Raw genomic sequence first — 21,474 nt, 5'->3', positions numbered from 1 at the left:
CTTTGTACATAAGTATTGGCGAGAGGGCGTAGGAGCGTCCAATTCCCGATAGTCCGTTCGCATTTTCCGAACGTCGAATAAATAACAATCGTCGAGTGACAAAATTTCTTACCCGCGACATGTTCGTCAAGTCGAGAATATCGTCCAGCCCGTTTCTCCTGGCCCTTGCTGGCTGCGCGCTCGTCGGTATCGCGGATATATCCACCTCCGCGCAAACCGCCAACTATTGTTCCATTTGCAACGGGATGCAAACTATGTGCCGATATCCGGTGAGCCGCTCTGCGAACAATAAAACGACGACGCGAATGAGTATCCAGACCGTCGAACGGGTTGACGGTTTCAATTTTTACCCGACGTTTTTTTTTTTTTGTTTATTAATTGTTTTTTTTTTTTTTCAGAGCAGCGCTCCGTCCAAAAGTTGTCAAAAATACGTCAACGAGCCGCTGACCGCCGGCGAGATAAAATCTCTGGTTAACAGGCACAATGAGCTTAGAACAAGGGTTGCGGAGGGTCGAGAAACTGCTGGTAACTCGGGACCGCAGCCTCCCGCCACCGACATGAAGGCACTGGTGAGTCTCCCTGTCGTTCTTAGAGTCTTGAAACGGGAATCGACGAATATGTGGTTGTTTCGCAAGAATTCTGTTCGCAGGCGTGGGATCCGGAACTGGCGAGGGTGGCTCAACGGTGGGCTGACCAGTGCGCGGAGAACGCTCACGACGATTGCAGATCAGTAGGTGAGACGACGACGACGACGTGGACACTGAAAAATAGAAAACTGTCGTCGAACGTTTTTCTGATAATCCGATATTTTTTCTAGATCGCTTTTACGTCGGTCAGAACGTAGTGACCGTCATGACTACGGGTAACACGTTCGATCCGATCGTTAAACTGGTGGACCCTTGGTACAACGAGGTGAAGATGTTCAACCGCGCCGATGTCTCGAAATACAGGTAACGAACGGATCTTTCGCGAGCGATGAAAAATTTACCCGACACCTGACAAACCCGACGTTCTTTCGTCACGCAGATTTGAGAGCAGTACGGGTCATTACACGCAGTTGGTTTGGGGGCAGACGTCCTCGATAGGCTGTGGAAAAGTCAGATTCTACAACGGCGCACGTGGGATGAACACCTTGCGTTTGATCTGCAACTACGGACCGGGGGGTAACGTGATAGGACAGCGAATTTATACCGCCGGAAAAACCGCCTCCGGCTGCACAAGGGGCAAGAGCAAGGCCTGGCCGAGTCTCTGTAATTAGTAGAGTATGGAAAGAACGTTAAATTTACTCGAATAGTTGTATGTGAAGTCCTTAGAAATAGAACGCAATGATACTTGAAACAATCAATTTCTTTTATCGTACCAATTTCTCACGAATCCCAACAGCAGATACGAATTGAGGTAAAGGGGTGATCGATGGGTCGAAACTGCGTCTGATTTTTGTTTGTTTTTCTTAACTCTCTCGACGTCTCCGATTCTCGGAGCTACAGAACCAAATGTCATTTCATCGATAGCTCGGTCGGACCGTTGATTCCTCCTCGGTGTCCCGAACCTCCTTGAAAATAATAATAACGTATCAGGTGATGAGAAATTCGATATCTGGCCAGCTCATCGAGGGGTTCGAAGAACGCGAAAATATCTACCCTTATTGTTTTTACAATTATGAAAACGAACCTCCTTCTCGCTTGATGTCAGCTTCGCGAAAATTGCTGAGAGGTAAAAAGTACCTCATCGATAAGCGTCAACCTAGCAGAGGAAAGTATCGCGAATAAGATTCAATAGGAAGTTGGAATTCGTTAAATTTTTCCTCTCGGAATTGCGCAGCGATTACTGCGATTGAAAAATGTTCGTTGGATCGAGAGCCTCGCCCGGTTTCTATCTTTTGAGTTTTACCTGCGCGTTCGTTTGTACATCGGATAAATTTACCCGGACAGAAGCCACCGATTATTGTTCGTTTTGCCACGGAGCGCATACGATGTGTCGATACCCGGTGGGTGATTTGAAACGACGATTGAAGGGCTCCGCGAAAATATTCAATTCCCGCGACCCTGACACATTTGTTCCAGAGCAGCACTCCTTCGAAAAATTGCGACAAGTACGAAAACGAGCCATTGACGAGTAGCGAGATAAAATCCTTGGTGGACAGACACAACGAACTGAGAACGAAGGTCGCCGAAGGTCGAGAAACGCGCGGAAGCCCCGGACCTCAGCCTCCGGCCAGCGACATGAGTCTATTGGCGAGTCCAGCGGTTTTTATTCCGAATATTTGAAGAAGGGGAAAAAAAAAAAACCAATCAATTTCCGCACATCATTTTCCAGAGTTGGGACGCGGAATTGGCGACAATCGCCCAACGATGGGGAGATCAGTGCGCTGTAAAACCCCACGACGATTGCAGAGAAGTCGGTAAAATTAAACGAAGAAAATAAATAAAACCACTGAAGCATCGTTTGAGTCACCAGCGAAAGGAAAATGGATCTTTTCTTCCGTTTTTTTGTTTAATTTTACTTTTCAGAACGTTTTCAAGTCGGGCAAAACGTGGCGACCACCTGGAGTAGTCAGAAAATAACCGACCCGATCGAGAAACTGGTGGACGGTTGGTACAACGAGGTAAAATTATTCAGCTGTGCGGACGTATCGCGATATCGGTAAATACCTGTATAAATAAAGTCGAATAACGCGCGTTTAACTTTGACTCCGCCAATTTTACGTTCGCTCAGTTCCAGGCACGCCACGGGTCACTACACGCAATTGGTATGGGCTAAAACTTCCGCCATCGGATGCGGGAAGGTAAAATTCTGGGACCGCAAATATCGTATGAACACCATGCGATTGATTTGCAATTACGGACCAGCCGGTAACTTCCTAGGTCATCCGATGTACACCGTGGCGGAGGGCGGTCCGAGGTGCTCGTCCGGAGTGCGGAGCAAGGTCATTTTTCATCTTACAGATTTCTAAAACGATGAAAAAAAGCGATATTTTCATCCCCCGATACTATACATAACAGGTATACGCGAACATCGATTTTCTCTCACTCGTCACGATTTATTTGCAACTGCGATCCTAGCGGCTACGTTATAATCCTCGTCGCGGATCGATCGACTCCAGAGTTCAACTAAACCTGTCGCTGAGAAAATTGAAAATAAATGTAAACGTATAACACCGTTGGGGAGAAAAAAAAAAAAAGAAAACGTACGTCAACTGCGTAATATCTGGCGTTGTATAGGTGCGCAATAATCAAATTGGATCGACCCGGTAAAACGGGCATCGATCACCGCCGGACTCTCGCCATTGTGAGGATCGTTCGCCGCGGGTGGCGGTTCGTAGTCCCGGCTCCATTCGAATGTTTGCCTTCGTCATTGTTGTTGCGCTGACACTCGACGATTCTTCCATTTAATACCGTTTAGCTCTAATAGGTTCGGCTTTCAGCTTGTATCTTGGCGCAGGGATAGTCGAGGCAACGCAATCCACTGCGCATACACACACCTATGACACCCAACAATGATAAAAGGTCGCCGGAGTTTCTCTGGCGAGTCCACGGTAAAGGTATAGGTATAGCGGTGTCCTCGAATACCGGAATCTACGACGATGCGAGAAGATCTACAATATATCAGTCAGTCAACGGAACGCGGCGGGTGTTCTTCCCTTCGATTCTTCGACGATTTCCAAAGACGATTCTTAAATAGTTTGATGCACAACGTTCATACGTATTATACACGATGCGGGGTATCGTGGAAACGGTAAATATATCGGAAGCAACGGAGACCCTTCTTTGGATCAGCGTTACTCCAACGTACAACTTGATATTTACAATAACGGTGCAAAATTTGCCACGGTATCCACCGAAGTTCAAAAGTCACCACCGACTCGATAAGTCGGTTCAAAATCGTGTGGATTCATGCGATAATACCTTACTCGATGGATAGAAAACTATTCCGCAGAGAAAAAACAAAAAAAAAAAACTCACCATCCTCGAAATGTAATCCCGGCGGTTCGAAGGGATTTAAAGATCTTGTAATCCTCGAGTAAGCGATCGTTTAGCTGTTGCCGAAGTGCGAGCTGTGGCCGTGCAGAGACTGGATGCGATGAATGGTCCGTACGCACATAGGTATATACGGGTATATATATATACTCGTATACATACTCGAGGGAAGTTGAGAAATCAAGGGAGAAAGTTTACAGGGGGAGCCCAATAAACCGAACTGCAGAATCTCGTCCTGTGGCTCGCGGTGGAAATCCCAGATTTGAACGTGAAATCATAATAACAACAATAAGTCACATATTATAGCTATTATATGTCCGTATATAAATTCAATAATTATACCGACTTTTCTTCACAATATTTTCCCCGTACCTGCATTACATCCCGACAGAGTCACGCTGCGAACGTGCGTCCTTTTCACACGCGGCGGGGAGTTGTCAGCAGAGATCGCAGATGACACTATCCCGAATATCGTTTTTCTTCTGGCGAATCGCAAATGCGTGAGAAAAATAACCGCTGATCGTTGCTCCGCATAGTCGCAATATTTCGGACGTTTGGTATCACCTGCAATGGGAAATCAGAATTTTTGTTAACGGTCCCTGAAAATGATCGAATTTGCCGGACGAAACCGACGTGACTGCAAACGTTGGAGGGGAATGATCGTACTCTTTAATTTCTTCGGGAAATTTAGACGAAATTTGTTCGACGCCGAGTTTGATTACAATGGAATCGGGGGGCGGTAATAAACGAGTGGAAAGTCGAGTGGAATAAAAAGATTACGCGGTATATTTCCCCTCGGGGTCATCATATCTACACTGTGGGCATAGGCATATACATATGTGTACGCGTACGAGTTCCCCGAGGTTGTACCTTCCCCCCCGAAAACCAACCGAAACATTCGTATCCTCGCATTCAACGGTGGCTCATCCCCGTCGCGTCTGTATCCTCCGAGCGCCGTAACAAGGAGAATAAAAAAAGGAGGAGGGAAAAAATATCGGTGAAAAAACTGAATGGGGCATCGGGTTTGCGGTAGTTGCGGAGAACCGCTTTGGCAAAGGATACGAGGGGGGGAATTTTGATTAGGGCGCAACCCCTGCGCCCGCGGGGCATTACGGAGGGGATGTAATTGAAGGGTAAGGGGGGTAAAATGCCTCCCCTCCCCGGCGCCATGCTGAATTCAATCGAGAGGAAAATGGCGGATCTCCTCTCCCGCTGTTCGCTATAATGCAAGAATAATTTACGTATAATTTATTCTCGTCGACTCGCGGCAGATCCGCAGGGACTATTTTTAAATTGCGGTCGTTGATTTTTATTTTCAACTTTGAAAATTCGTTCGATTCTAAGGATCGACGAATGCACGTACATGCGTACCGATTATTGGTATGGAGTGTGGATTATTTTTATACATCCGTATATCGTTTATGGTCGTATAAATTTGTTTATTTTTTTTTTTTTCGTTCGTTTTTACTTATAAATAAAATTTCGTATTTATCTTCGTGAAATATTAAATATTCATCTCTTATTTACAATTACTGTACATAATATCTTATTTACATATCACATAATATTTACACGGGGTCTTTTTATTTTTTTATTTTTTTTTCTCGTCCAAGTTCCAGAATCCATCGATCCGACACCTCGTTATTATCCTAGAAGATCTAAATAGCGGTAAATTTGTATAAAAAATACTTTTGGACCCTCAATCTTCCTCTGCCCCTGTTTACATCGATCTCTTTTTCTGCTGTACTATCCGTATATCAAAATTCGGGGATCTATTTTATCCGTTAAATAGGCACTGTGAAATATCTCGTTGGCGTCTCTTTTCGCGACGTTTGTTTCAGTCATCTCAATCTCATCGGCGCCATTTTTCCGTTCGAATTCCATCCCTGGTAAAGCGAAAATCCGCAATTATATCCCGGTCGATTCCGTGACCCCGATCGTAGTTTTCGATCCATCGCTCGCAGTGGCAAAATATTGTTTCCACGTTTCTTTCAAAGTCCGAATAGAAAGGGATGCAGCGGTGGGTGAGCCGGGAACGGAAACGGTCCCGGCGCCGGTATGTAAATCGCGGGACCTCTCATCTCGTGGGTCCTCGCGTGTTTTTTGAGGTGATCCTTCCTGCCGAAACGTTTGCCGCAGGCGGGACAAGCGTGCGGACGAACGCCGCTGTGAATCCGTTTGTGCCTGGTCAATTCCTCGTTCCTCGTGAACGTCTTGCCGCAAGCTTCCTCGTCGCACTTGAACGGTCGTTCCCCTGAAAATCATCAAAACAACATAGAAAATCTCCCTTCCATTTCCGATCCGCGCATCACTCCTCCCTTCCTTCCTCTTTTCGAACAGCGTCGATATTCCCCGTAACGAGACGACGATCGTACGAGCAAATTAATGTTCACCTGTGTGTATGCGGATGTGTCCTTTGAGTTGTCCGTTGTTGCTGAAAGCGACGTCGCAGTGGGGGCACCTGAATTTCTTCGGTCTCAGTTTCTTGTTCTGCTTGACGAGTGCTTCGTGGTGCTGGAGGAGCCTCGCGGCTTCCTCGAGAGCGAAATGTCCCGCCTGCTGAGCGGCGTAACGATCGAAGGCTACGTGGTGTTCGTGTCTTGCCAATATCTCCTGACCGACGAAACTACCGCCGCCGTTTTCGAAGTGCTGCGACACCGGCGCGGGGTAGGACACCCCGGCGAACGAGAACGCCGATTGACGATTCAGCATAGCGGGAACGAAAGCGGAACGCTGCGAACGCTCGTCGTCGGCGTCCGTCGGTCCTGGCGACGACGAGGACGTCTCGCTGCTCGACGAACTCCCGCTGTCCACGGAATTGTCGGCCTTGGGCAGTCCCAGTATAGTCCTGTCGACCAGACTCGTCAATTTGTGCAGAGTGTCCTCCTCCTCGTCCTCCTCCTCGTCGTCGACGTCGTCGACCTCTCGATCGATGATCGAATTCGAAACGGTGCCACCACTCTCGTCCGGCGAACTCGGGGACGAAGCGGACCCCGAGGCCGTTCGATCCTCGTCCTCCGCACGCTCGCACTTCACGCTAACCGCACTGAGATACGCGAATTTTCCGCGTGCCCGGTCCCCCATCTCCTGGGACGGATCCTTGTCCCCGTTGTCTTCGTCCCAAGGCCGGAACAGACCGTTTCTGTTGTTGAATGTCATGCCGTTCCCTTCACCGTGGGTATAACTCGATAACGAGGATAAACTTGTACCGATAAAATTTCGCTCCTCACTCCTCAATCGCTCTCGTTTAACTGAGGGTAGTTTAGCCACGATTTTAATATATACTCAGGGGTAAGAGGGCCGGGTTGAAAAGGTCCCCCGATACAGAAGGGTGTCCAACCACCCGTCGCCCTTACCCGAAGTGGGGATCGCTTGTAACCGCCCTCGGCCCTTCGGGTCACCCTCGGATCCGCAGTAGAGGCGCGGGGTGGGGTTTGCAGAAGGGCTCGGGAAGGCTTTCCGGGGGCCTGCGGTAGGCGCTGCGATACGACGTATCTTTTGTCCCGAATTAATCTGCAGCCGCACGCAATCATACTGCGGGGGCCCCCCCCTCTCGTACGTTCGTCCGTGAGTAGTAAACCGTATTTACCTACGCGCGGAAGACGCCGGAAGATATATTCTGGGATCTGAAGAGCTTGATCGAATTTTCGATCTTCGATGGGGTTTTTTTTTTAATCTCAAGACGAATCGGAGATTAAAAAGCGCGGATTGGGTGGTTGGGTGGGTGCGACGTTATTTCGAAGGATTATTCGAATTTTTCGAAAGCGATAATCGTGGATAAGCGCGGCGGCGAGAATAAAGCGGGGAGGGTAAATGGAAGCACTTCTGGTCGACAATGAGGAATACAGTCGACGCGTTGTAGAATAGTAAGAATAACGTATGTATGCCATTTTCAACGATCTCGGTCGTGGGGGTGGGGCATTTTCTGGGCGCTGATTTATTGTAACACTCGAAACGCGGCCCTAGGCTTACCCCTCGTGTATAGCACGGTGAAACTCTCCGGCAGTTCTTCGTTTCGTTTCGAGACCCTCCTACGCGCGCATTGAAATACACGTACACACAGAGAGAGGGACCGACGTCGCGTTTGTATCCCTGCGAACATCGTGCCCCTGCAGGAGCGAAATGCTCCAAGAATTATCCATTGATGCCGCTGCGCCGCTCGATCCGTGACTCCGAACGCCGTATAATAGATAACTCTCTCTCGCCTTTGTCCGAATATGATCGGCGCGTTACACCCCGTGATGCGCCGGTGGGTAGGTATCCTATACCCGTAGAAAGGGGAGTGCTCGGTGGTTTCGATCGCGCTGAAAACTAGGAGCGAAATCTCCACTCGAACCTATAAATGGGGAAACGTAGCAAAGAATAATCGCGCGAAGAGAGAGAAGGAAGAAGAGGGAAAAAAAAAATAATTTTTTAAACGCAGGCCGAAGCGCGGAGGGCAGAGTCCACGAATTTAACCTTACCGTTCAGCGGACCCCTGAAAGTCGAGGGAGCGTCGCGAATCGGACGTATTATGCACGATTCCAATATTGCGATCGCATCCTCCGAACGCTGAGACGACGTTCCGAAAAATTACATCCGGCGTTCACGTATACCAGACTTCGAATCGCGCTTTCATTGCACCCTTGAAAATCAGTTTGGGCTCAAAATTCGTCAAGGTTGATCGGATTCTCGAATCGTGGACCTCGTCGGTTTCTCGTTACGAGTGGTTCGAACGAAACCGCGACCCGCGATATGTATCGTTGTATTTCAATCGGTATAATTACGCCATTAGCGAAAGGTGCGAAGGTGTAAAAACGAGCGCTCTACCGTGACGACGCGACAAAAGGATTCGCACCTTCGCGGTTCGTTCCGCACGACGGACCCGGTAATTTCATTGATATTCATTATTTTCCGTGTGACCGGGAGCAAACGTGCTCCGAATTATGCAACTTCCGAATTTCAACATCGCGACAATCAATCGGCCGCTACTTATAGGCGGATATCGACGACTCATCCCATCTAATTCCTGTAATTATTATAATCGAATCGGGATCATTACGGTAATTACGCTCGTGCCGGTCGGGATTTAGAATTAGGAAATCGAACCGAGGAGATGACGTGAAAGTGAACAAGAAAAATGTAACGTATGCGAGATTGTAACGTAAACCGTGCAAACGTGCGTATTTTTTTTTTTTTCATGTATAAAATTGTCTCAAATTGCTAAGCGGAGATCGGCGCGATTCGCTTATACGGGTAAACCAAATACTCCGACAATGGTACCTGTCCTCCACCCGTCGTACCCCGTTCGTTCTGGAATCGGTATTAATTACAAAGGCTAATCACCAATTGTTCCCTCGGCCGGGTTTTCCCACCAGTCGTCGACCGGGGGCGTACCTAAAAAGTTTCGCGAAACTGACGATATTCTCGTTCCCCTGCCTCTCTCTCAACGTCCGAGTTTATCTTCCCCTCGGTAGTGCAGGTCTCGAGGAACCGTAATACGCGCTGCAACTGCCCGCAAATATCCCGCTACGCGACACCGGGTCATCTTTTGAGACGGATCGCCTCTACGGCGGACCCTTCCGATTACCCCTAATCCCCCCCCCCACAAAATCCCCTTGTTTTCATCAAAGACGAATTTGGATTCGACGAATCACAGTGACGTTATATTTCTGAAAGTAGATGCAAGTAAGTGCAATTAAACGCGACACACCCGATCAAACGGTTGAATTGAATAAAAATATCGAAGGAATTATTCTCGTCTCTTTCAATTATATATATATGTTACTTTTTTCTCGCCGCTTTTTCCGACCTCCATTCTACGCGTAAATTCGTCGGAACGAATCGATCGATTGTCATTGACACTCCGGAAGACGAATTACCTCGGCGGGTTTTTTTTTGCGAACCTCTGCGAAATAACGGTAGCACAAAGCTGCGGCTACTTAGTCGACTAAAAATTGTTACAAACCAGAGGCTAAGAAATCTATATCTTTGCCGGAACCTCAGACTCTTACAGCTGATCCATCTTACTCCGTCCCTCACAAGTCACAACACACTTGTCCTAATCCTGACCTCAATAGCTGAGAGTTATTATATGCGTTTGAAGATTTCTTACCGCATCGCCGACATCCGGCGTGTCCTTCGAAAATCTTTTCCCTTCTTTTCACGTCCTTCGCCGAGCAGAGATCCTGGAAAAAATAGCGCGAACGAAACGCGTTCGAGACCAGGCGAAACTCTACGTCGTCGGAACGACGGTTTCGAATAAAATTTCTATCCGCGTGCTAAAATTAAGCAGGTATAATTCATCGCGATAATATATTCCATCTTTACGGCTGTACACCACCCGAATTAGAGTCACGAGGAATTCGGCGTCGCGGTAAGTGCGAGAAAAGCCTCAGGTTTTTCCCACCTTATGCTGCAGGTTCCGGCCTCGATTCAGGTAGGCTTAAATAAACCGACAATGAGAAGAAGCGCGCGCCACAGCTCATTACATTGTACTGCTATATAAAGAACAAACAAATACCACGAGTAATATGCTTAATTCTCAGGGGTTATAATACTGCGCCGGGTTTTCCCCATCTCCGACACCTGATGCTCCGGGCAATCGCCTACCTGTTGTTGTCCGCCGCCCTCTCTCCTGGCGGTGTGCAAATTTCTTTCATATTTTAGAGAAAACTTCGCCACGAGTTTTCCACCCGACGACGGTACGCATGTACGTATATCCGGCGACGAGTACGACAGCGGTGAAGTTCGGTTTGTTTTTTTTTTGCTTTTATATTTTCCAACGCGACGGTTAAAAAATTCTTACAGATCATCGGGAGATTGATTGACCGATCGCGCGCGATCGTCGGGTACACGCGAACTCTCGTGGCTCGCGCCACCGATTGTCCGGGCTGTCCACAGCGTGATGGATCGATATAATCGCGGTATTACACGATTCAGGAAACCAGCTCGTCCTATCAATACGGTCTGATTTGTCGTTTGTCTTTTTTTCGCTCCGATCGGGGAAAGAAAAAAAATTTATCGAAATCGGGCGCGATTCGACGCGGCGAGAAAATGCCCAAAAAATTCTCTAACCGGGTGAGAAAAAAAAAACTGCGTTCCGCCGCCGCCGCGGTCGAGTGAGCGCGATCGGGATCGGTGGCGTGTACGGATGAATGGGGGAAAAAAATCGCCGTTCGCATCGTGTGCCCAGGATTTCGAGGCCCGGACGGCCGGTCGAGCCCTCGGGGTACCGCGCGCGGGGAGGTGGTTTTGATTTTCGGCTTTTGCCTCTCTCCTGGCCTCCTTCGTCGCACGCTCCCTCCCGGCTACCAGGGCTGCCAACCCCTAACCCCTTGTAATAGTCGAGGGGCAGGACCCACCCCGGAGTCAACCGAGTGCGACCGCAGTCACCGCCCCTGCCATGGCGGGCGAAATTTTATTATGTTCTTCCGCACGGATGATCCGGCGAGACACCCTCGACTCCGTACAAACGGGAGAAACGACGACGGGTATACCCGTGAATTTTAACCGCTAACGCCGCTCCTCGTCGTCGTCGTCGTCGTCGTTCTTGGTTTTTTGATTTATGCGAGGGTGGCTGACAAATAGTAGTCGCGGCAGACGTTGCTGCGTTTCGACTCTAGCCGCCGCGGTGTCTTGTAAATCGTTATCGAGTACGCGACACCGCAAACGGACGCGTTACACATCGTTTTTCTTTCTCTAATGTCTCTCTACTTTACTTCTCTCATATACATATGTAGCGATAAGGAGAGAGAGCGTCGCCTCACCGAGTATAGAATGAAAAACCTGGCAAACGCCACGATTTACCTCGATCATTGGCGTTTTGTAATTTCAATTTATTCGGATTGCCCGTGCTCGTCCTCGCACTCGATCCTTCCGCGCGCTCCTTTTTTCGCCTCGTGGTTAACGGGAAGCTTCCCTTGTTGACGTCCCCACCATCCCCCCTGTCGCGCTCGTCACCGTAGATACACCTTTGCTAAAAGGTCCTGCGAGCAAGTCAAACCGCAGCTCACAATGTGTTTCACACCGCAATGCACGGTAACAAAGCGTCGACGTTATGGGATTATTTATATTATACGTACACACACGTATAAGCGCGATCGGGGATCTCGCTTCGCATTTATTTCTCTTTCTATTTTGGATTGTCATCCGCGTTGAAACGACCGCCGCTTCTGCAGTAAACCTACGGACGTTTTCGGTGGAAGAAACGCACTTACGCGGCACGGGCCATCTGGTCGAGAGGGCAATATTGTCTACCTCTATTCATCTCGTTTTATTTTTTTTTTTCCAACCCAACTCCCTCCAGGAGCGGCACTTCTCAGAGGTGAGAGAGGAGGAGGAGTCGATCACTGACGCGGAAACTTGGATTTGATTAATAACCGCGCCTCCGAGTGGGCCGAGGCTGCGCAACCGTGTGTCTTCGGGGCTCGCGCCAAAAGCTACGACGAACCGAAAAACCGGTTTTCAAAATCTGATGTTCACGCGTCACCGATAACGAAATTATCGATAAGAAAATTCGCACCTGCGGTCGCACTTATAAATCGATCGTGCAAGAAGCGAAGTTATTTCGCGTCAGACCTGGAGATTCCAACGAGAAATTTCGTTCGATGCCGCAGCAACGACGTTGCATAGAAGATGGCGTTGAATAATTGCTGGGGATTTTGTGAATAGTTATATACGTATAGGTACCTCTGTTCAGACGTTCGTCCTCAACCCTTTTGCCCGTTTTATCCTTGCCGCGTGTAAAGTTGCCGACTAAATTCACCCCCCGTCGTCAGGATCTGCACCGGGTGGAAAAGAATCTTCGACGATCTGAAAATTCGAAAGATAAATAAATGAAACAAACAACGCCGTCCGCCATCTCTCGACGTATCGACTAAATCACATTGATCGCATTAACAAATGAAGTAGTACGGGGGGCGGAAGGGGGGGGGGGGAGGGAGGGAGGGAGGCTGTCCGTTTAAATCGAAACAAATTGAGCGCTCACCAGGTATTTTTGGGAGCACATAGCGAATTGGAATTTGTCACGCGAAACCCTCTTGCATTTTTCTTTAGATGTTGCGTATTATGTCCGATGATCTGTACGCACGGTACTCGGCAAAGGCTTCGGATTTCTAGGTCATCCATCCCACAAAAGAATCGGTGTTTGCTGTTTAGAAGATCGCGGGAAGAGCGCAACAAATTAATAGACTCGTCACCTTCAAGGTGGTCCGAAATCCTCCCCACATCTGTTCCGTATAACAGACCGAAACTAACGCGACACATATTTTAACACCAGATTCGGCTATAAAATCGAAGTGAAGTGGGAAAAGCCCGAGGAATATCTTGCTCCGATACAAATGTATAAAATACGAGGGAATAACGCGATTTTGGAAAAAAAAATTGATCTTCCATTTTCGTTCGTAAGACAGACCTCGGTTCATTATAAATCAATTTTATAATTTCATCGAATATGCGCTGAATAGTTTTGCTGGCTATGTAGTAGTTATTCGTGAGATATCGAAATATTTGAACTAAATAAATAAACTTGATGTACGTACAGCGTCGTGCATCAGCAGGATTTTTATTTTAAAGTATATCCTGCTTGTCCTCACGGTGGTTAGCGATACAATAGTCTAGAAAAGCCACGCCTCGGCACGGCAATCTTGCGAATTCAGTTGATACAAATAGTACTTTGAATTTTTTTTTTTTTTCTTATTTTTCTTTTTTGCCGACTCCGGGCATACTCATTCATGTTTTCTGGAGTAAATTTGACGTTAACTAAATAAACACATTGAGAGGCGGCTACTTTTGAAGTGGAACCGTTGACAGCAAGGATTCTGATGTCTCTTTGTACGCAGGTTTTAGAACCGGCACCTTTGAACCCCGCTGCGGGAAACATACTCCACGAGTTTCAGAGTTTTAACTGTCCCGACGCGGAATCATTGCCATTCTCAACAAAAGACCGCAAGACCATTGGCCATTATAGTTCGGAAAGTCTAGTTTCTGTCGACTCTTGACTTTTGAATTCCAGATTCCGGGATGCGGAGCCGCGCCCTCAGTTTCTCGGTGATCCGCAATAAAAAAAAAAAAAAAAATCTCATTCACCAAACTCATGGAATATTATTACTTGCAGAACTACCAACGAGTCTGTGTTTATAAAAAATTCCTAATTATTCCATATCGTAGGTTTCAATGCTGACAAACGTGTGATATTTGCAGCCCTGAATATTCTCTGCTGCTCGGAACGATCCCCCCCGACTTTCGCAGCAGCATCAGCAATCTTTTCGTTTCTTCTAAAATACTCGTCCTCGTCGGCGGTACGTCGTGCGCACTTCTTTTTGAGCGACGATTTTATTCGAGGCTGTCGCGCCGTCTGCCTGTTCTTTGCGGTAGAGATTTCATACGGTTTCTTTCTCGTTATACGACTGAGATAATCCTGCGCTTCGACGTGCGTCCTGGAAACGACGTCGGGACTCGCGTTAACGTCACGGCGATACAGCTGTTCCGTTAATGGAGGTTCGCTAAGTTGAGATGAATTCTCGGACAAGCCGACCGCAGGATCTTCTCCTCTGACGGAATGTAGCGTTGCTCCGCGCGGGGCCAACAACGCTACGGAATTATTCAAAGGGGCTTGCGAATTCGCTGGGGTAACGAACGGTGATTTTGCAAATGAATAACTGGCGACGCTCCCTCTCCCTCCGCCCTCGGGGAATCGTCTAGGGACGATTCTCTGACAACTGTAAACCTGAGTAGTCGGTCCAGAAGTGCAATTAGCTGAGGGCTTTGCCCCGATTATTTCGGTCTCCGAGGGCTCCGCAGTTTCAGTTTCCATTTCGGAAGTCGAAGGCCTGCGCATGTTTCTGGGAATGAAATGAGACAGCGGATCCGGATACTCGATATCCGGATTTGGGGTGGCGCAGACGTTAGCTAGTGCATCGCAGAGTTTTATATGATCGAAAAAACTGATACCGTCGTATTTTTTAGCCAGGACGACGTTGGCCAGGGAATCGGGCGTGTTCAGTTGAATTAAATTCAGGATAACATTACCGGGTGCATAATCACCTCCGTACTGTTTGGCGAGAGTTTCTTCTATCAGTTTGTGACGGTATGAGTTGTAGTTAACGATCGTCGACTCGTCGAATATCGGATAACGCTCGGATGGGATTACGGTAGATGATAATAAAGGATCTGGCGACTCGGACGATCCTTTCGTCGGAGTTCGTTCGTTGCAGACTTCCTCTGCATCGCTTATTTCTTCATTGGATTTGTTTACCGACTCAGGGTACGCTAGATGCAGCAGAGACAACTCGGATGTTGAATCTATCGTAGATCCAGGATTTGATGGGGGTAAAGGAGCCAAGGAAGGGTACGTCGTTGCTTCGGTAAACTTGGTGATCCCGCTCCTATTTCCCTTGACTTTACTCGTGTGATTCCCCTGAAGATTACAGAAATTTCTTGAATTGTTGTAATGTATGAATTGTTACACCTGAATCCCGGGTCTAATTGTAAATTGAAAATACAACATTTTGCATGGACGTACGAAATTCAAGTTGATACGTGTGGCGAACGGTGTGGCTAGTAAAACAGCGGCAAAGAAGATCATGAATAGGCCAGTTCCCTCGAGAATGAAGGGGGCGATCGATCGAAGGGTGATGCTGCCCGGCAGGATCCCCGTAGTCAGCATCTTATCAGTATTTGCGTGAAAAGTTTAACAAAGTTGAGGATTCGAAGCATATTAAAGACATAATGATTTTACTGACAGCAGATACCGAAATAACGAATTTGACAATTGTCGATTTTGTTGGCAGTCAGTTGTTTCTTTGATGCTGAATACCCGAATTTCTTAGGTACGAAGTGAGCTGAAACATAACTTGCTCGATTTTTACAAATATTTTTCTTCGAAATATAAACGTAATTCATTGATATACTGAGAAGTGACCTGAAATTTATTAAACTGCCGTTTGATAGATTTTACTATGGTAATGAGATGTTATGTTTCATCTCGAGAGTCATTGAGCATCGAAATTGATATAAATTATTACACAAATTTGGGGCATTAGCTAAGAAACGGTGTCTTCCTCGCTTTCGATGAGTTTCCCAAGTTCATCGATCAGTGCATCCTCGACACCTGTTTTGTGCATTTTCTCTATGTGTGTTAAGATATGACGGTACAACGGCGAGGGAGTATCGTAGGTGTTCGGACAAAGTGTACAGCTATACTTTTTACTCGCCATTCTTGTGACAGTATTTTTATTCGAACCTCCTGTAAAATAAATGAATAACGATGATGATAATATAGAAGAGTTTGGTTGGGATATTTATTACTGGTTCCAAATTAAAATCGCACCTGTGTTATGGGACTTGAAATGCATCCTCAGCGTGGTTTTGTTGACAAAAGCCTTATGACAAATCGGGCATCGATGTGCACGTGATAAATGACCCTTCATATGAGCATTGAGTAACAATTCATTATCGAAATGTTTTCTACAAATATTGCATTTACTTTCATCACGTACGACCTCCACGTGCGTTTTCATGTGGGCCTCAATAGCGACGCTTGTAGTGAAAGATTCATTGCATACTTTGCAGGTAAATTTATAATTACCCAAGTGTTCAGCTCTGTGGGTAGCCAGTTGCTGCTCCGTGGCAAATGATTTACTACACAACTCGCAGTCGAATTCGGTCTGCTCTATGTGCGAGCTGAGGTGGTTTCTGTAGGTCCGTTCTTTTTTGAAAAACATATGACAGTACTCACACCGATACAAGGCTTTGACATTACCGAGACTCTCTTCGTTAACATCTTGTTCATCGATCTCTGCATGTCTTTCAACGTAGTGCTGACGCACCTCTGCCTTTACTTCAAAAGTATTTGAACACTTGTGACATTTGTACGGCAGCAAAGGATCGGTGCTCACATGAAGCTTGAGGTGTTTATCATAAGATATTTGCGTGGTGCACTGAGCCTGACATATATCGCATTTGAAATGTTTGCAAATGTGATAAGCGAGAAGATCTAAGCTCGTAAATTCTCTTTCACAAATATAGCACCTCCAGGAACTAGCTTTACTCACATTTTCTTTCACAACGTAGTACTTGCTGCAGTGTTCACATTGGAACACAGGCGTGGAATTTAAAAATGTTTTTATAAGCTTGCAGCCTTTTTTGGCACAAGGTTTTAGCTCAATACCATTTTTGGTCAAAAGTTTCGGTTCCCTGGCAACAGACTGATTGGGTAGAGTGATGTCTGATGCTCCGAACTGCATTTTTTCCGGATTTTGGATCACTTTATCTATCCTTATAACCAGACGGTAAACTTTCTGTGGAACATCTATTTCCTTTGGAGAAACTGCAGACACTGTGCTTTCCATCTTTGAGTCATCTTGTACCTGGTCCGATATCTCCATTGGCTCCTCTGGTCGAAGCTCCCTTGAGCCCTGTAATATATATCGAAATAATCAGACACTTAGAACATATCACACACAACACTGATGCTGTCAATATTATGAAAATATACCAAAGAACCCTGTACATCGGCAGAGTTTTCTGGCGTTGGCAGTGAAGAAGAATTTTGGTGCAAACTTGTTTCCCCACCAGGCAAATCCGTGTCTTCACATTTTTTTTGCTTTGGTGAGGAACTATCTATGAGATCTGTTTTGTCCACGTCACTCATTTTCCTTTTGTTACTGAATTCTGGGAATAGAAGTTCTTATTATTATTACAATGATTCGTGGGAAACGATTTGTTGAATGAATGAAAAAAAATTAACTATTTTACCAAATATTGTAGGAACTGCATCAGGTAGCAGAGCATTCCGTTTCTCATCTGCAAAACTGTTATCTTCAAAGTGAAGCCCACAGATCTTTGCCCCATCCGGATTGTTTTTTAGGTTTACGGAAGAGTTTTCTTCCCATTGCTTAGAAAGCCTGAAAAATGTAAGAAATCAAAGACTGACTAATGACCAATGCCCAATGTATTGAGACGGATCTAGGTTATGTTGTGTAAAGTCTATGACGGAACTGCAATGCATTTGAATCACTTGTCATGATTCTCAGAGCCAATGACTATCCTAAATTACGGTGAAGATCTATGAATTAACGAATGCCAAAAGTGTTCGAATACATGGATCATTACTGACGAGTCGTTGTCGGTGGGAAATGAAAACAGCAAGACACTCTTCACGTTTATCTTGGTGTTTTCACTCGTTTTGCAACCTGGCACGTTGCATCTTGCCACCTCCTCAAGCGCTGGAGTATTGCTGGGACTTTGAGACTTCATGTGGTTTGTTTATCGCACAAAAAATACTGACACTGTTTGTCAACAACCAATGTGACCGCATGGGTTGCCTTCCCATTCACGTCTCTTATCACACCAACAATCCTCAATCTCCTACCCACAGCTGATCAAAGATAATAGATGCAAGTTGCCAGCGCGATCTGTCATTCGGTATACGCGCTCTTTCGGCTAATCAACAAAGTTGTAGGGGGTGACGGTCATGACGTCTGTCATGTAGCAGACGGCAGCCAGCTCAGCTGTCAATATTGTTGACGTTTAAATTGTTGATGATATTTTGTAATCAGTGAACTTGACTTATAGAAAAGATATAATAACGGGTTTTTATAAAATGTCAGCTGAAATGGATCTATTTGAAGACAGTGAGGATCCAATGCCACAAGGGGATCTCGAAGACGATGTTGTCCAGCAAGTACTTACTATGGGAACGGACTTACGACAATATTCCAGGCAAATTGAGAAGGAGCTGAAGGAAGTTGAGAATAAATCCATCCAAGATTATATCCAAGAAAGTCAGAATATAGCTAGCTTGCATAATCAAATCGATGCTTGCGATAATATCTTAGAGGTTAGTGAATTCGTTACAATGGCTTAACATCGAAGTATTTTTTTCCGACCTTCATATTTCATTACAGAAAATGGAATCGATGTTACTCAGTTTCAAAACAGACCTCGGGAGCATTAGCTCAGAGATCTTATACCTCCAACGAAAGTCTGTCGCTATGAGCCAACAACTGTCTAATCGCCAAGTTATTCGGGGACCCCTTAGTCAATTCATCGAGGATATGACGGTTTCTGAAGCCCTCATTAAGTACGTCAAAATATTTCAGACAGAAATAAATCTTGTTTCTAATTATGTACCTGAATTAATTAATGTCGTTTGTAGGGGAATAATGGACTGCCCAGTAACTGAAAAAGAATTCTTAACACAGCTGCAAACCCTTAATCATAAGATAAATTTTGTCAAGGAGCAGAGTTTCAAGGAAGCAAAGTCATGTCAAGACGTTAAAGAAATACTGGAGAAATTAAAGATAAAAGCAATGGCTAAAATACGGACCTACTTACTGGAACAGATCTATAAATTCAGAAAACCAATGACCAACTATCAAGTGCCGCAAAATAACATGCTTAAATACAAATTCTTCTTTGAGTTCGTACTCTCAAATGAGAGGAATGTAGCTGAAGAAATATGCGGAGAATACATTGATACTATGAGTAAGATTTACTATTCTTACTTCAAATCGTACTCTTCACGATTAATGAAGCTACAGGTGAGAAAAATCAAAAATGTTTTATACTCAGTACTTCTAATCTATACTTTTTCACTCTGACAGTTTGAAGAAGCTGCCACTAAAGATGATTTGATGGGGGTCGAAGACACGGCTGGTAGAGGTATTTTCCACAAAACTATTCTCAAGCATCGAGGCACCGTTTTCTCAATAGGAACTAGGGGAGAGGTTCTCAATTCTCAATTAGAAGCTCCGATAATTGTTCCACACACCGCCTCCAAGACCAGAGTTTGTTTTCGAAAATTTTTGAGGAAATATAAATAGCTGGGGATTTCTAGAAGCTAATCATGCATTTCTTTCACAGTACCATTACGAAGCTCTATTCAGAAGCGAGCAATATGCACTGGTCGATAATGCTTGTAGAGAATATTTGTTCTTGGCAGAATTTTTCAAAGTCAGGGGAACACAGGCAATGGATATTTTTGATCAAGTAAATTGAACCGTTCATCTTACTCCAGACCTTTGGTAGGCCAGTGTATCTAATTCTAATATATGTTACTTCAGGTAATGGGAAAGACATTGCACCTCTTATTGAAAAATTTGCAGTCCTTTGTGGACGATTGTTACGACACGATAGCTCTCTTTCTCTGCCTACATTTGGTCATGCGATACCAATTGACTTGTCACAAACGCGCAGTTCCAGCTTTAGACAAATACTGGGACAATCTTACCTCAGTTGTTTGGCCAAGGTAGATATTTTTTCATTTACTCAAGCTTCCGTATTTCGAACCGATCCCTCAAGACTGATTGACCGTCATTTTTGTTCAGGTTTAAATACGTTTTTCGTTTGAATATCCAAAGTATCAAGGACTGCGATCCCTGGAAATTGAACAGAGACATAGGACCTCATTACGTGAGCGAAATTAGTTTGTCAAATTTACTCTGACGATTATGTACGGTACCGATACTATATCATTTTGGTCCTCGTTTAGATAACGAGACGCTATGCGGAATTCAGTGCTGCAATGGTTGGAGTTGGAGAGGGATTTCCATGCGAGGGAGCTGCACAATTGCTCGCTGAGCTGAGAGAAGCTGTACAATGTTTTCTGCTCAGGATGGCTGCAGTTTTTGTACAAAGAACTCAGCAATTGGTGTTTTTGATCAACAACTACGATTTGGTGCTCGGTGTTCTCATGGTAATATAGTTTACTTCGTTTATTCTTCGTCGTACGTGCCTCCCTTTGGACAAAAGCATCGTGGGTATCAGTAAAAAACAATAGTAAACAAATTATATCTCCTGCAGGAAAGAACACGGGATAATTCAAAGGAAGCTGATAGTTTCCGGGAACAATTGAATGCGCGTTCTTCAGAGTACGTGGAGGAGATTCTCAGTCCTCATTTCGGGGGTATAATACAATTGGTAAAAGAGACTGAGGCTCTAGCAGATAAAGGCCAAGCCGAATATTTCAAACAGCACGAAGGGAAAGCACTGGTTCTAGTTGAGGCTTTTACGCAGTGCTGGAAAAACGAGTTGGCATTAATCAATAGCGAAGTTCTCAGATCCTTCCCGAGCTTGGTTTTGGGCGGAGCGCTGCTCCAGAGAGCCTTGACTCAGTTTGTCCAGTATTATCATCGTTTACATAAAATTTTACCTGCAAATGCAAGAGCGCGATTGACCAACATTCATCACATCATGGTTGAGATTAAAAAGTACAGAACGAATTACTAAAGCTTACTTCAAGTAGTTATGTGACGTATAAATTAATTCAACCCACCAAACTGAGAATATTCCACAAAATTTATAGCTCGTAGTTTGATGGGCGAGTGTACTATCTATTTATTTAATTTTACATCTATTATCTATGTTTCGTTCACTATTTATTAAGGCCAGATGATCGTACTGTAAAACAGTGAAAATGAATTTATATCATGTGTGCAAACCATCGTTATAATCTGTATATAATGAAGACTCATTAAAGTAAAAAATTTCTCATAAGAACCTGGGTTTTTTCAAT

The 21,474-nt window shown here is 45.5% G+C and overlaps 6 protein-coding genes across 10 annotated transcripts; 3 read left to right on the top strand and 3 right to left on the bottom strand.

Moving 5' to 3' along the window:
• Positions 1-31: 31 nt before the first annotated feature.
• LOC105686250 (venom allergen 3-like) lies at positions 32-1,338 on the top strand. Its single transcript, XM_012400901.3, has 5 exons — positions 32-269; positions 399-569; positions 650-734; positions 818-950; positions 1,027-1,338. The coding sequence occupies exons 1-5, from the start codon at positions 120-122 to the stop codon at positions 1,256-1,258; spliced, it is 771 nt and encodes a 256-aa protein (XP_012256324.2). The 5' UTR covers positions 32-119; the 3' UTR covers positions 1,259-1,338.
• On the bottom strand, positions 605-15,632 carry LOC105686763. 3 transcript variants are annotated; one of them, XM_048653117.1, is made up of 6 exons: positions 15,481-15,632; positions 12,946-15,375; positions 12,648-12,770; positions 4,350-4,541; positions 3,963-4,212; positions 605-760 (listed from the first exon to the last, which is right to left on the bottom strand). In XM_048653117.1, the coding sequence occupies exons 1-2, from the start codon at positions 15,622-15,624 to the stop codon at positions 14,107-14,109; spliced, it is 1,413 nt and encodes a 470-aa protein (XP_048509074.1). In that variant the 5' UTR covers positions 15,625-15,632; the 3' UTR covers positions 605-760; positions 3,963-4,212; positions 4,350-4,541; positions 12,648-12,770; positions 12,946-14,106. The 3 variants fall into 3 exon arrangements, with proteins under 3 accessions (XP_048509074.1, XP_048509073.1, XP_012257310.2); XM_048653116.1 differs by lacking the exon at positions 605-760 and adding an exon at positions 1,452-1,552; XM_012401887.3 differs by lacking the exon at positions 605-760 and adding an exon at positions 7,950-8,313 and having other exon boundaries at positions 4,078-4,212.
• LOC105686170 (venom allergen 3-like) lies at positions 1,546-4,322 on the top strand. The gene is made up of 5 exons (XM_048653126.1): positions 1,546-2,234; positions 2,317-2,401; positions 2,511-2,643; positions 2,716-2,926; positions 3,003-4,322. Exons 1-5 carry the CDS (start codon positions 2,223-2,225, stop codon positions 3,060-3,062), a joined length of 501 nt encoding a protein of 166 aa, XP_048509083.1. The 5' UTR covers positions 1,546-2,222; the 3' UTR covers positions 3,063-4,322.
• Positions 5,781-7,377, bottom strand: LOC105686169 (zinc finger protein 358-like). The gene is made up of 2 exons (XM_048653120.1): positions 6,371-7,377; positions 5,781-6,231 (listed from the first exon to the last, which is right to left on the bottom strand). Exons 1-2 carry the CDS (start codon positions 7,134-7,136, stop codon positions 5,969-5,971), a joined length of 1,029 nt encoding a protein of 342 aa, XP_048509077.1. The 5' UTR covers positions 7,137-7,377; the 3' UTR covers positions 5,781-5,968.
• Positions 15,633-15,865: 233 nt separating the features above from the next.
• Positions 15,866-18,365, bottom strand: LOC105686762 (zinc finger protein draculin-like). 3 transcript variants are annotated; one of them, XM_012401885.3, is made up of 5 exons: positions 18,076-18,365; positions 17,715-17,863; positions 17,455-17,630; positions 16,288-17,374; positions 15,866-16,203 (listed from the first exon to the last, which is right to left on the bottom strand). In XM_012401885.3, exons 1-5 carry the CDS (start codon positions 18,213-18,215, stop codon positions 16,001-16,003), a joined length of 1,755 nt encoding a protein of 584 aa, XP_012257308.2. In that variant the 5' UTR covers positions 18,216-18,365; the 3' UTR covers positions 15,866-16,000. The 3 variants fall into 3 exon arrangements, with proteins under 3 accessions (XP_012257308.2, XP_020708286.2, XP_012257309.2); XM_020852627.2 differs by having other exon boundaries at positions 17,470-17,630; XM_012401886.3 differs by having other exon boundaries at positions 18,060-18,200.
• Positions 18,366-18,422: 57 nt separating this feature from the next.
• LOC105686528 (vacuolar protein sorting-associated protein 52 homolog) lies at positions 18,423-21,455 on the top strand. Its single transcript, XM_012401447.3, has 9 exons — positions 18,423-18,798; positions 18,866-19,041; positions 19,117-19,501; positions 19,565-19,747; positions 19,824-19,949; positions 20,024-20,208; positions 20,288-20,372; positions 20,452-20,655; positions 20,763-21,455. The coding sequence occupies exons 1-9, from the start codon at positions 18,562-18,564 to the stop codon at positions 21,186-21,188; spliced, it is 2,007 nt and encodes a 668-aa protein (XP_012256870.2). The 5' UTR covers positions 18,423-18,561; the 3' UTR covers positions 21,189-21,455.
• Positions 21,456-21,474: the final 19 nt, after the last annotated feature.

Source organism: Athalia rosae, chromosome 3 (assembly GCF_917208135.1).
Source record: "Athalia rosae chromosome 3, iyAthRosa1.1, whole genome shotgun sequence".
Classification (NCBI taxonomy): domain Eukaryota; kingdom Metazoa; phylum Arthropoda; class Insecta; order Hymenoptera; family Athaliidae; genus Athalia; species Athalia rosae.
Note: the sequence above shows the minus strand (reverse complement) of the source record. Positions and strands in the feature narration are given on the sequence as shown.